Raw genomic sequence first — 12293 nt, 5'->3', positions numbered from 1 at the left:
TATTTCAGCTGTGTGCGCGGAGCGGCTGCGCGGAGGCAGTCTGGGAATTCTTTTGTAATTGTTTTTGTTAGTTTTTCGGACTGGCAGTTTTTTAGCAACCAGTTACCGCAACAAGTCTCATCGCGCCCCACTTGTTGTTGATGTAATTTACAAGGAGCTGGGTTTATTAAAAACCTCACCGTTTATTAGTTTGTTTCGCTTGAGAAGCCTTAAGCCGCGCCTGTCTGGTTTTCATCCTGCGTTTGCTGCTGTCAGCACTGCGCAGCCTTGTAAACACTGTGAGCCCACATAAAACTCAAGTTATTGAAAACATCGTAGTCTCAGCCACAACTGTCGTTCCTTTTTTCCACTGCACAACCGAGCCGCACTGGGGCCAGCCTGGCACGGCTCAGGAGGCGCCAGATTGTGTTTTCCACTGCAGAACCCGAGCGATATCTGAACCGCTCTTGCGTCACTTCATTTTTATTTATTTTTAGTTAATTTATTTGGTATAGCCCTGTGAGCCATTCGGCTCTTGAATCGGGTGTAACCACAACAAACAATAAACAAAAACACGAACAAGAAAACATCATCCGGAGCGAAACATTTTATTACACACACACTACATAACTAGACACACACACTACACTCACTACACACACACCACACACTACATAACTAGACATACACTACACTCACTACACACACACTACACACACACTACGTAACTAGACACTAACGCAAGTTACATTCACGGGTTTGTTATCCAATAATAAGTATTTTACGTGAATTCCTGCCATACAGTTGCAGATGCCTACACACATACCACGTACATGATATAGGTTTAATTGAGAAACTGAAAAATGTTTAAGTCAGTGCGTTTGTCCGTGGGGAGCCATTGATTGCGTGATGCAGATTTTAATTAGGGCAGAGAAATGCGTGGCGTTGCCATGCCATCTTCAATGGGTTGCTTCCCAATTTACATATCCTCATTTATCAACATGGCCATCGCAAGACGCCAAATTATTGGACGGCAGCACTAACACGCCCTGGGCTCTTGAGCCCACATCTCTCCCACGCCGTGTCACGTGACCTTTCCCTTCTCCGTGACCCCCCCCCCCCCCCCCCAGCTCGGGCGGGCAGAGTGAGGGCCTCCTCGGAAGAGCGTCTCTCCAACTCTCCGTCTCCCAAAAATGAACTCCTCCCTGCACCGGTGAGTCGATGTGTCGATTTGGCCCCGCGCGCTTTACCCATGGTTTTTGGGGTTTGTTTTGCTTGCTCTCACTGTGCTGTTCGATTCCACATTTCGCCACCGCATGTGGGAATTCGAGGTCCCCACGGCTTACCTTCAGGTTTTCTTGGTCATGAAAAGAATAGAAAAGTTTAATGTAGCGTTTTGTTTGTGGGTTTTTGTTGTTGTTTCGTGATGGCCATGCAGCCCGTGGGACTCGTGCCATTTCAGACACGCCGAGTAAAAAGAAACTCGCTGAGATTCTGGATTTGAATCTGGGCTGACGCCAAGAATTGCTTCTCGTGTGTTGGTTCGTTCATGGTCTCAGTTTAAGACGGGATAAGAAACCTGCACATGCCAATAAATATATCGGAGTTACAAGACGCAAATGCGGCTATAAATGCTTTGCTGCCCAATTAAAAGTTTCACCAGGGGATGACTCGGTTATTAACAGGTCAGAATGCTGAGCCAGCACCGCTGAGGTCCCTGAGTTCGAATCCACGTTCCAAGCCGCCCATTATTAAACTGGTTTCTCAAGTGTAGCAAGTGGATGTTGTCAGCCAATGGCTTCACATTAAGGGCGGCATGACGTACACACGGGGTTCGTGTCCCAGTGTGCACACAAAAAAGGCATCGCCGTGTTAACAAACAAAAAAACTGTCAGCGATGAGTTAATGGCAAATTATACTCGCCTGTTGGACAGATGGATGATTCAGAAATGATTCATAATAATTTCCGTCACAAGGTGATCGCGTTGTCATTCAGTGTCAAAGTTTTGAAACATCCTTCGAAGTGCAAAGCGCTTCCTTATTTCCACCCTCCCCCCCCATAAATGTTGCACGTATATTGACAACCAAACAAAGGTGAGACAACACACTATTACATTCATAGATCATGATGATATCGTTCGTTTAGCCAAATCGTTGGGTTTTTTTTTAAAGACATTATTGTCTAGTGTTTTGGAGAAATAAAATAGGCCGACCTGTTTTTGTTTTTTCTACATTTTGAGGGGGCCCACAAGTTTTGCAGAAGATGACATCATTTCCTTTGTGTCAAGTCAGTTGATTGACAACAATTCTCACTTCATTTTCGGTCTCCCCTTACTTTCCTCCCAGAGTTCATGCAGACAGTCGCAGTTACTTGTGAGCTTTGTGAATTGCGTTTTTCTTGGGGAAGGTTTGCCGGATTATTGTAAACTAAAAACCGCCTCTTAGCCGACAACACATTTCCCAGTCACAACTCGCTTTTGGATTTCCTGGAAACCGTAGAGTTATTGAGCACAGACGTTTAAAATGAAGAAAATTATCATAAATGAAAGCAAACTTCAATTCAAAACAACACCTCCGCGCGGCAACAATCGGCAAAAAAGATGGAAGGTAAAATATATATTTTGATCCAAGTATTTTTCAAAGTATGCTCGAATAACTGTTACGTCTAATTCACCTCGAATGTTCCCGATATTAGAATTTAAGCAGCGCTGAGTCTGGCTTAATGCTTGGATGGGAGACTGCCTGTAAATATACGTTTGTTTTTTAGCAGGTAAGGCCTCCGCTGAGCTATATAGCTTTACGTAGCGCTTTTTGAGAAGCGACCTGGCCGCAATTGATAGCTCAACAAAGTGGCTTATCACGTGGAAATTTAGAGCAGCCAAATTCTCCAAAGGCATGTTTCTAAATGCTGGGGGGAAAACCGGGGGACCCGAAGAAAAATCCACGAGATCACGGGGGGAGAGAGACACGCAAACTCCAATTATACAGCAAGCGTCAGGGTCGAGATCGAACCCACGCTCTCCTGCTCACCAGGCGAGGTAGCTAACATCTATCCACGGCGGCGCTCCACGGGGGTGAGATGTTAACCGGCACCCCATCAGGTGTTGTAGGCTGGGACTGAAATGTGGCCGTGAAATCGCGGTTTTGTAATTAATTCTTGAATCGCTCTGTTGAATCTATCCGTACGGAGCTTTTAGAGCTTGCTCTTTCCATGCATTGTTTTTTTTTTCCCTCTGGCTACTCCAGTTTCCTCCTACAGGATAAACACTCGTAAATTTATTCAGTCAAACATCCCAACCGAGGAACCCTAACTGAAAAGAGTATATTGAGGTTCATTCAGACTGTCTTAGGTAAACGATGAACAGAGGGCATATTATGACATTTTCAATCGTAGTATATTCCCCATGATAGAGTTTTTTGGGTTAGATCGCGTACATTTAAATGTGTCGTTAAATAACGAAACAGGAGGATTTTTAAGAACGAAACAGGAGCCTTTCTTCACAAATCAGGCTGTCCACCTGATGATGCTAGTTGTAATTACTGGCGAAACGTTGTACTCAAATTGTAAATGTTGTGGATTTAATCTCCAACACACCGGTGTGCTGTACTAGTAACGAATTGGCACGTTCTGTTTACGTAACAAACCTTAACTAATCGGCTGTGTGGGGTAGTGGCGGCTTTAACGACACATTTATATTTATGCGATCTAACCCAAAAACCTCTATTATGGATAATATCGGTTGCGAAAGCTTCCTACATGTTAAACAGTATAGTCCACGATTTATATTGTCCTCCATTTGCTTGTGCCGTGAGCTCTGGCAAACATGAGTTTAATTCACCGGACCGTATCTAACATCAAGCGATGGGGTGATATTTAAACCAAGACACCTTTCTTGACCGACAGAGCATGGGGGAGGCCTTCATCCAGCAGCGGATTGGCACAGTACTCGGCTACAGAATACACGAGGACCACCGTCGATGTCCGTAGCACTCAGGGTGCTGATGCTCCCCAGTTTGTGTTTGCCAGTTTCTGGACCAGGTTGACCCCTTGTTTTGGTCTTGGCAGCTTCCTTTTTTTCAGGTGGTCGTCGAATGTTAGCGTACGGTCCAGCTCACTCCGAGATTGGTTGGCGTGGGGCAGTGTCGCACGGTGTTGCCGCAGAAGCTCACTTTTAGAGAGTGCTTGGCGCTCCTGTCGTCAAGATGAAACGCAGTGGCTGTTGTTTCGTGGGTATTTGGCTTGAGCCTCCTTTTCCGGCGTTTCGGTCTTGGTTCAGCGTGGATTCGATGCCGCTGAGGCAATTAAAGGCAGAGGTAGAGAGAGCAGAGGGGAGTTCTGAGTGTGGAGTTGCTGGCGTGTGTGTTACCTGCTGTATGACCGTGTGCGTTGCCTGTGGGTCATCAATAAAGAGACCTTTGATGAACACCGCATGAGCCGAATCCCTTCAACAAGATGAAATTGCTTCCACCTCAGGGTGACTAGATTATCCGCCAACAGTTACAGATGATTGGAAAAAAATCCACGTGCATATAATAGGATTCTTCATTGTGAAAGATTGGGGCTGTGTCACCATATTTTGTGCCCACCAAGAGCCCAGTGTGTAACGCAAATGTCACTCAGAGAGCTGTGATTTGATACGAATTCAGTTTAAAAAATGTGTTGCCGAATGCGTCGGTCAATGCGCAACTCGTGTAACCTCCGGCCCAGGAAAAGGCAATGATGCGACCCGGGAACAGGCGGAGGAAGGAGCGGCAGGGCGACAGCTTGTTCAGCGACGACGAGGTGCAGGATGCCGACGACGAGAGCAAGTAAGGAGGGCGAACGCAACCTCCATCGATTTCCCTCTGCCACACTCCTCAAGCTGGCCTCCTTCCGGCTCCTCAAGATACCAATCCCAAGCCGCGCAGCTGTCAAAACTCCCCGCGCATGAGGGTTCCTCTTTTGTGTTTTCCTGGCAGGCAACATAATGCAACTAAGCATGTGCTTGCCGGTTACGTCATGGGCAGATTTGTGATGACGCATTGCTCTCTACTGTAATGTAATAACGTGTGTCTGTACACGTGATCGATGAACTCGAATTTGGAGGGATGAATCATTGCAGACGAAGTGAGCATAAATGTAATTAACGATGATGATGATCATGCTGACATGGATGATGGGGGGTCGACGACATAATCGTGATCCTGCTTCGTGATATTTATCAACTCGCTTTGTAGGGGGTGTGGGTGATCATCACATGCCAAGGACCTTCATGACAATGATGAACAATGAAAATATTTCAGGCCGACGTTGATGATTATTGTATTTGACGAGAGTGACCGTGATGAGTATGGTGGTGCCACTGACATTGGCGGCAATGAAGATGATCGCAATAACCATGGTCACAGTGATTAAATTATCGTGATGGGATTGATGACGACGATGAGAATGATAATGGCCACGGTGAACTGTAACTCCTCTGTGGAACAGGACGTGGCTGGGCCTGCCTGACCGCTCCCCGTCGCACCTGTCCGTGCGTAGCGACACTCAGTCGCTCCTCTCTCTGTCCGACGACCACCTCCCCGGCTCACCGCGACACCGGGGCGGCACCTCCGACGGGGAGACGGGCGTTCAGGTGAGCACGCAAACGGGGAGCTCGACGTCAATGCGAGTCTGTGGCCCGTACCATAGCGTGGTTGCCATGGGCCTAGTAGCTCGGAATCGGGCCGCCAGTCCAATCGCCTGAACACCCCCCCCCGCCCGGCACATGGGGCCAGATGCAGTTGCACCTCCTGCACACTCTGTAGTTTTGAAGATGTGGGTGTGGGTAATCATTATTCAATTCACTCAGTGTGTTTTATACGTGTGGATAGCATATCAACAAGTTAGGACGACGACGCACAGAAATAATTTGCCCACCTTGCTTGATGAGGGAGCAATGCTCCGAAAATACTGCGGTGGTGTCGCACGTCATCAGACGAACCCGACTCCATCCACACTGGGATGATGGTGTTGGCTGCGCACCCCCTTTGCACGCTTGTCAAGCCATCGACGTGTTTCGTCAATAGGCCGTGTTTTCTAGCACTATAGGTCATGAGATGCACGTGACATTTCGACCGTGAAGCTGCCTAAATTTTTTGTCGCGTTGCCTATGAAGCGGGCTGCGGGGCTTTGTATCGTTTCTGAACGTTTTTGCACGGCAGGATGGCATGGCGCATGAAACCACCCGCTCCATCTCCGCATCTAAACCTGCCCGCATTAATTTGTGTAATTCCGTTCAATCGCCCATTTGCGACCAGGAGGACCTTTTTACGTGGCTTGCGTCTTAACCGGGTTTTTTTGGCTGGCACTGGTTAATCACACGGTGATGGTGCCCCGACGATGCGCACGCTCACGGTGCCCCCTCCAGATTGCACCTATGCAGGGGCAGTACACCGAGTCCGCTGCCGCCCTTACGTGTGCCATCGGTGTCCGTCTCTCTTGTGCGTGGGTTGCGTCTGGAAGTTAACAAAAATTTCCTCCCACGCGTAAATAGCTTTGAAGCAAATTGGCCATACATGCCGACCAGGACTGCTCACCCGCGGAATCAGGACTTGGTGACTCAGCGAGAGTTTCCTGTGTAACTACGGTCGCGTGAAAGGGTACAAGGCGCACTGGCGCAAGAGCCTCGTTTATGCGGTCTGTTGAGCACGAAATGTAGCTTTTACGTGGGCCCAAACGCCCAAGAAATCTGTCGCCCCCGGGGGGCAGAGAGAGACGCGCGCTAAGTGAGTGAGTGCTTCACGGCCGAGTGAGCAAGCACTTGGCCTGTGCCCGGGCCTACCAGGGAGTGAGGGGGAGCAGGCAGTGTTCCGAATTTCCTTTTGAAGTATTAAACATTTCGTTGCGGTGATTTTCGCCAAGTTGTTATTTCGTATTATACTTGTATTCTTCCAGTGGTGCCTTCGGTGTTGTGTCATGAGATTAAGTGTCCATTGCGAGCTCTCGTAGAGCTTCGGTGCACTGCCCTGTGTTAGAGAACGGCCTGTGGAAGCAGATATCACGTAACTACTTTTTAGTTTGTTTTCCTTCACCCGCACCTCCAATTAGCACGGTTGGCCATATGATCCTGATTGGCGGTACCACGGGGTACCAAATAATAAAAAATGGCCGAGGCAATTCAATAGTTTATTTCTGGGACACTATTTTTTTCCAGGGGTGTACTTATAACTCCGCGACTGGGGTACCAATCAATCTGAAATCGGTGCCACACTCCGCGATGTCGAAACACAGCGAGGACGATTGCGCCGAAACCCTGAACGCTCGTACGCACCGTAGTGGTGGTGCATCGTGTACAGCTCAAATCAAGATCGTCGAGATGAGTCGATGGCCGCATCGTCGATCATCAACAGACTAAAAACGACTGCAGCACGGACATTATGCGAGAGTGGGGGTACAATGGTACCCCGGGGTACCGCCATAAGGTTCATATATGTCAACGCACATACGTACGTCAGCACTTCATCTCCTCACTTCCTTTTTCTCTCTCTCGATGCAGTCGAGTAACGTTCCAGATGCGATTCGCGGATGGCCAAAAAATCGCAGATAGCAAGCTCGCGAACAAGAAGGGAACACCCTACATGGAGCCAATGTCAGCCTGCGCGCATGCTCGTCAATGGGGACCGGTTAATTCCTCTCCCTCATTCTTTGCGTATTCCGCTCGGACGTAGGTGTCCAGGGAAATCTGCAAGTCTTTCCTGCACATTAAAAAGTCCTGACCTTGGTCAGTTGCGTAATAATAACGCCGCGCTCAAGACAACGCCTTCACGTTCAGTTCTCCCCTCTTCTGGCATCCGCAGATGCTCTCCCGCCCGTGATGTGTCCCGTTATATTTGTGGGTTTTTTTGTTTCGCTGCTCGCAGGGAAACGGCACGGCCGGGTCGTCCCCGTGCTTCCGCGTGCCAAATAGCGGCAGCGCCGGCTGGTTCCATTTCTCGGCGCCGGACCTTGCCGGCCCCGTGCCGCTCTCCAAGGCCGGCTGGCTCGACAAGCAGCCGCCCGGATCGTGAGTGCCGCTCAACAACGTGTTTGTGTTGTGGTTTGTTGTCGTTGTTGTCGTTGTTGTTGCAGAGGAGCGAGCGGTGGTGTAGCAGCGGTGAGCGCACAGCGCTAAGAACCCGGCAGCCCGAGTTCGATTCCCGCTCACGGCCAACGCCGGTGACGATTATCTGAACCGGTCCTGGGTCTTCCCTAGGTCGACTCAGCCTCAAATGAGTAGCTGGTGCGGTGTGTAAACATCGCCACTGGGGAGACAAAGGCGGCCGGGCGTGGTGCTGGCCACCGACCCCCTCGTGTGCCGTGCCGGCCTTCATAGGCGCTCGCTAACAGCACTTGCCCCAACAGTCTGTGAAGGCTATTTGGGGGATCTTTATCTTTGTTTTGATATATATACCGTGGCCTGGTTACCTCATTGTGCAATGATTACCGTAAATGTGTGCAACGCTTTTTCTCGCAGCATGTTACTGTGAATGTTTTGAAATTGATATCAACATTGAACAAGACCCGCCATCTTGTTGAATAGTGGTAAATATTCGTGAGGTAAATTGTTTTCACATCTCCCGCAATGAGATTGGTGCGCTCTGATTTCGCTTTGAATTTTTTCTCGCGGTCTGTTATTTGGTTTTACTCCAGGTCGTCGTTTTGGTAACCGAGGTCACCTCTCAAGGTCACCTCTCAAGGTCACCTCTTGAGGTCACCTCTTGAGGTCACCTATTGAGGTCACCTATTGAGGTCACCTCTTGAGGCCACCTCTCGCAGATTGAGACTTTCCCGACCTCTTAGGAGTTCTAATCTGGTGAAACAAAATAAACTAAAGCTGTTGGCGTCAGCCGGCGACTTCACACTGCTCAACAATTCCTCCCTCACTGTAATTTCACAGTGGATACCGGTTCCAGCGGCGCTGGGTAAAGTTCGAGGGCGATTACCTGACGTACTACAACAATGAGAAGGTGAGACGCTGCAACATCGCCGCTGCATTCAAAAGATTTATAGACGGTGCAATGGAAGTGGCCGATGTTTAAATGCTTAAATGTTTTGACTAACTAGCTTAAAACCCAGAGCACTCAGATACGGACAAGAGCAAATTGCTTGCTTCCATCCACCCGTTTAATCCAGAGGTGACTCGGGAGTTCACAAATGTTATTCCGTGCAAGAAGGTGCAAGTTCATCAACTCGCTTTACTTCCTCATCCCTTGTGCATATTCCTTAGTGTGTGCGGAACTGAGAGGTGGCTGGTTGGCTCAGGAGTCGGGAGACACTGAGCTGATACCACCGATGCGTTGGGTTCGATTCTGGGTGCCTTTTGCCCCGCGATTAAACCCGAGTTCTCGGGTGTAGAGGGTTGATGGTCTCAGCTCGCTTACAAATGATTGCATATAAAGCTGTTTTATATATATAGATATATTTGTATTTCCACAGAGTCAATAGATTTATTTATATGGTTTGTGCGGTCACATAGCCTCGCTGTCACGCGTTCGCCACTCGTCGCGGAAGTTTACGGTTAGAAATCTCGCCGCCAACCTGGTAACAGTCGTAATACACTGCACGCCGTCTGATTCACGGCAGACGCTAACATTCGCCTGAACTCATTGGCAAGAGCAGACCGTTGTGTGGTGGCGTCAGGGTCTCAATTTGCCACATTTGTAAATGATATGCATGTTACTCAATTAGGATTATTCATAATAATCATTGCCCCCCCGCCTCCCGCCTCCCCTCACTGTAGACTCTTTCCCCAGCTCACTCTTGCAATCCTGGTTTCCTCATCATCACTTCTGCGGCCACTAGAGGCGCTTACCGTTCACGGCGATGTTTTAAAAACAAAAATCATTGTAGAATCGAATGACAACGCCGAATGGCGGCAATTTACCGCACCGCCAGTAGGAGAGGAATCTTTCCACTCCTGAATTGTTGCAATGCACCTCCGATGAGCACGGTTGGCTACGTACGGTGCGAAATAAATTCAAAATACAACATACAAACTGTGCGCTCGCGCGGATCGTGCTTGGCTGCGTGTCCCAGGAAGTTTACTCCAAGGGCGTGATCCACATTTCCGCCATCCTCCGGGTGGACTCCACGTCGTCCGACGCCAAGTTCGAAGTGCGCACGCCTCACCGGACGTTCACCTTCCGGGCCGACACGGAAGGCAAGTGCCCGATCGGAGGCCGGGGTCGGCCGTTTAGTGCCCTCGGGGTCGTTGGCGGCAACGTTGGCACGGCGCCGCGGCTGACCTGACATTGCCCCTCGCACTTTGGAGCCTGTGTGCACCATGTGAAACTGGGCAGGCAGGCAGACAGGCAGGCAGACAGGCAGGCAAGCGGTGCACAGCCTAACTAAAGGGCGTGATGTACAGCACATCGGGCAACACAGCTACGCCGCACCTATTAAACTAAACGATTTAACTATTGTTATTTTAGCAGGTAAGGCCCACTGAGCTGCATTGCTCTTTTTCAGAAGGGGACCTGGCCACAAATGATACTCAAAACGCGTGTTCTTCAGCCAGCAGAGCCACGGCATCTCACGTTAAACTGTCATCAATCGTCGATTGTTTTTTTTCTATACATGTTTGTAAAAATTTTGGGCTTTTTACCATTCCAAGGGTTTTGATATAAAAAACATGAATCTATTGGCGTATTTTGTCCACGTGAAAACTTTGTCCACGAGACAACTTTGACCACGTGACAAAACTTTGATTTGATTGCCTCTGTCGGGTGGTGGAGGGTGTCGCTTAACATTTGCATTGTACCTTGACGATGATGTAATCCAGAGGTAACTATGAATCATAACATTGGTTGTGAAAGACTACGTATGAAATTAATCCCGGGCAGAATATAATTGTGATACCCTGTCTTTATCCGGGGGGGTTCTATCTTATGATGTTTGGTAATGTGTAAGGAAATCAGGGTGCAAGGAGAAAACCCATACAGTCGAGTGGAATTTTTTTTTTCAAAGTTCCGTACAAATAGATTAAAGAATCTGATGCTGTGCTACCATCTCTTATCTAAAAAATGGTTGCAGGTTTCCATGAGGTAATTGCGTTCAACGAATATGAACTGAAAAGAAGCTCAATATTAGACGTGTTATTTGATTTGGCCTGTGATGAAGCGGTCACAAATGGTGACCTTTGTCAATACAAATATTGGGGTTTAATATATTGGTCCTGCTCGTGCGTTTGTGCGCGTGCGTGCGTGCGTGTGGCCTGTCTGCTCTGTGTGCGTGCGTGCGTGCGTGTGGCCTGTCTGCTCTGTGTGTGTGTGTGCGTGCGTGCGTGTGGCCTGTCTGCTCTGTGTGTGTGTGTGTGTGCGTGCGTGCGTTGGTGCGTGCTCGCGTGTGCGCGCGTCACAGCTGAGAAGTGCGAGTGGGTGTCAGTGCTGCAGAGAGCAGCCCGGGAGCGCCGAGAGCTCGGGGCGGCGTCGCCCGCACCGCCCTCCGTCTCCACCGCGTCCCCCGCGGCAACGTCGCCCTACCGGCCGCCACCGTGCGAGCGCTCCGGCTTCCTGGAGCTCAAGGGCTGCCGCCAGGCTCTCTTCGTGGCCGTGGCCGGAGAGAGGACGTGGCTCTACAAGAACCGGCAGGCAAGTCCCCCGTACCCCCCCCCCCCCCTAGAGGATCGGCGCAGCTGTCCCCACCGGTGGCGCTGGGGAGGGGGGGGGGGGGGAAGTCGCGCAAAAAAAATAAACTCGGGAACGACAAAACAATGACACGCTGGGACGAAAACAAAGATGCGGTCACTTGGGCGACAGCGGAAGCGGGCCGTGTTTGTCGTGGAAATATTTTTTATGGAAAGAATAATTTGAGTGTGACTTCTCTTGTTTTAGCGTCGATATGAAGGGGGGGGGGGGGGGGCGCTAGCCAGATCCTGTTATCCGCAACAAATAACTCCTGATGTCTGCACAGTGATCAGCAAATCGACACGGACGATGGAGTGAATTTGCTGTCTCTTCAACAGTACCCGCATTTGCGCGCAAAAACAAATGCAGACAATAGGATGGATTTAGAACTTTTGGGATACCACTGCAAGGTGACTTTCATCCGTGGATAACCAAGGACGTCATGTATTATGGAGACCACTTGAAGGGATGGCCAGAAGTAGTTATGTGACATCGCCTTCCACGGGCCCCTTCCTCTGATACACGGGGTGATGCGCCACCACTTTGTGAGAGGTCCCAGTGATATCACGACAGGACACGGAAAGCTCAATTTGAACAAGACTGGCCTATGACCAAATCACCTGTAATGTTTCCCGCTGTCGTCAGATCTTGATAGCTACGCAGGATTAGGGTTAGGGGAGTGCTTGGAT

At 49.5% G+C, this 12293-nt stretch overlaps 1 protein-coding gene across 7 annotated transcripts in view; it reads left to right on the top strand.

Annotated features, from left to right (window-relative positions):
- The window catches only part of LOC116943605 (arf-GAP with Rho-GAP domain, ANK repeat and PH domain-containing protein 1-like), a 113445-nt gene that overhangs the window by 78207 nt on the left and 22945 nt on the right, over positions 1-12293 (top strand). For all 7 annotated transcript variants that reach the window (XM_032956601.2, XM_076067825.1, XM_076067824.1 and 4 more), the window contains 7 exons: positions 1110-1192; positions 4688-4788; positions 5450-5594; positions 7861-8003; positions 8877-8946; positions 10016-10139; positions 11339-11568. In XM_032956601.2, coding sequence (XP_032812492.2) covers positions 1110-1192; positions 4688-4788; positions 5450-5594; positions 7861-8003; positions 8877-8946; positions 10016-10139; positions 11339-11568 — 896 coding nt within the window. The remainder of the gene's footprint in view (positions 1-1109; positions 1193-4687; positions 4789-5449; positions 5595-7860; positions 8004-8876; positions 8947-10015; positions 10140-11338; positions 11569-12293) is intronic.

This window comes from Petromyzon marinus, chromosome 18 (assembly GCF_048934315.1).
Source record: "Petromyzon marinus isolate PM22_M1 ecotype Great Lakes invasive population chromosome 18, UKy_Petmar_22M1.pri1.0, whole genome shotgun sequence".
NCBI lineage: Eukaryota > Metazoa > Chordata > Hyperoartia > Petromyzontiformes > Petromyzontidae > Petromyzon > Petromyzon marinus.
This window is presented reverse-complemented; position numbering and strand designations above follow the sequence as displayed.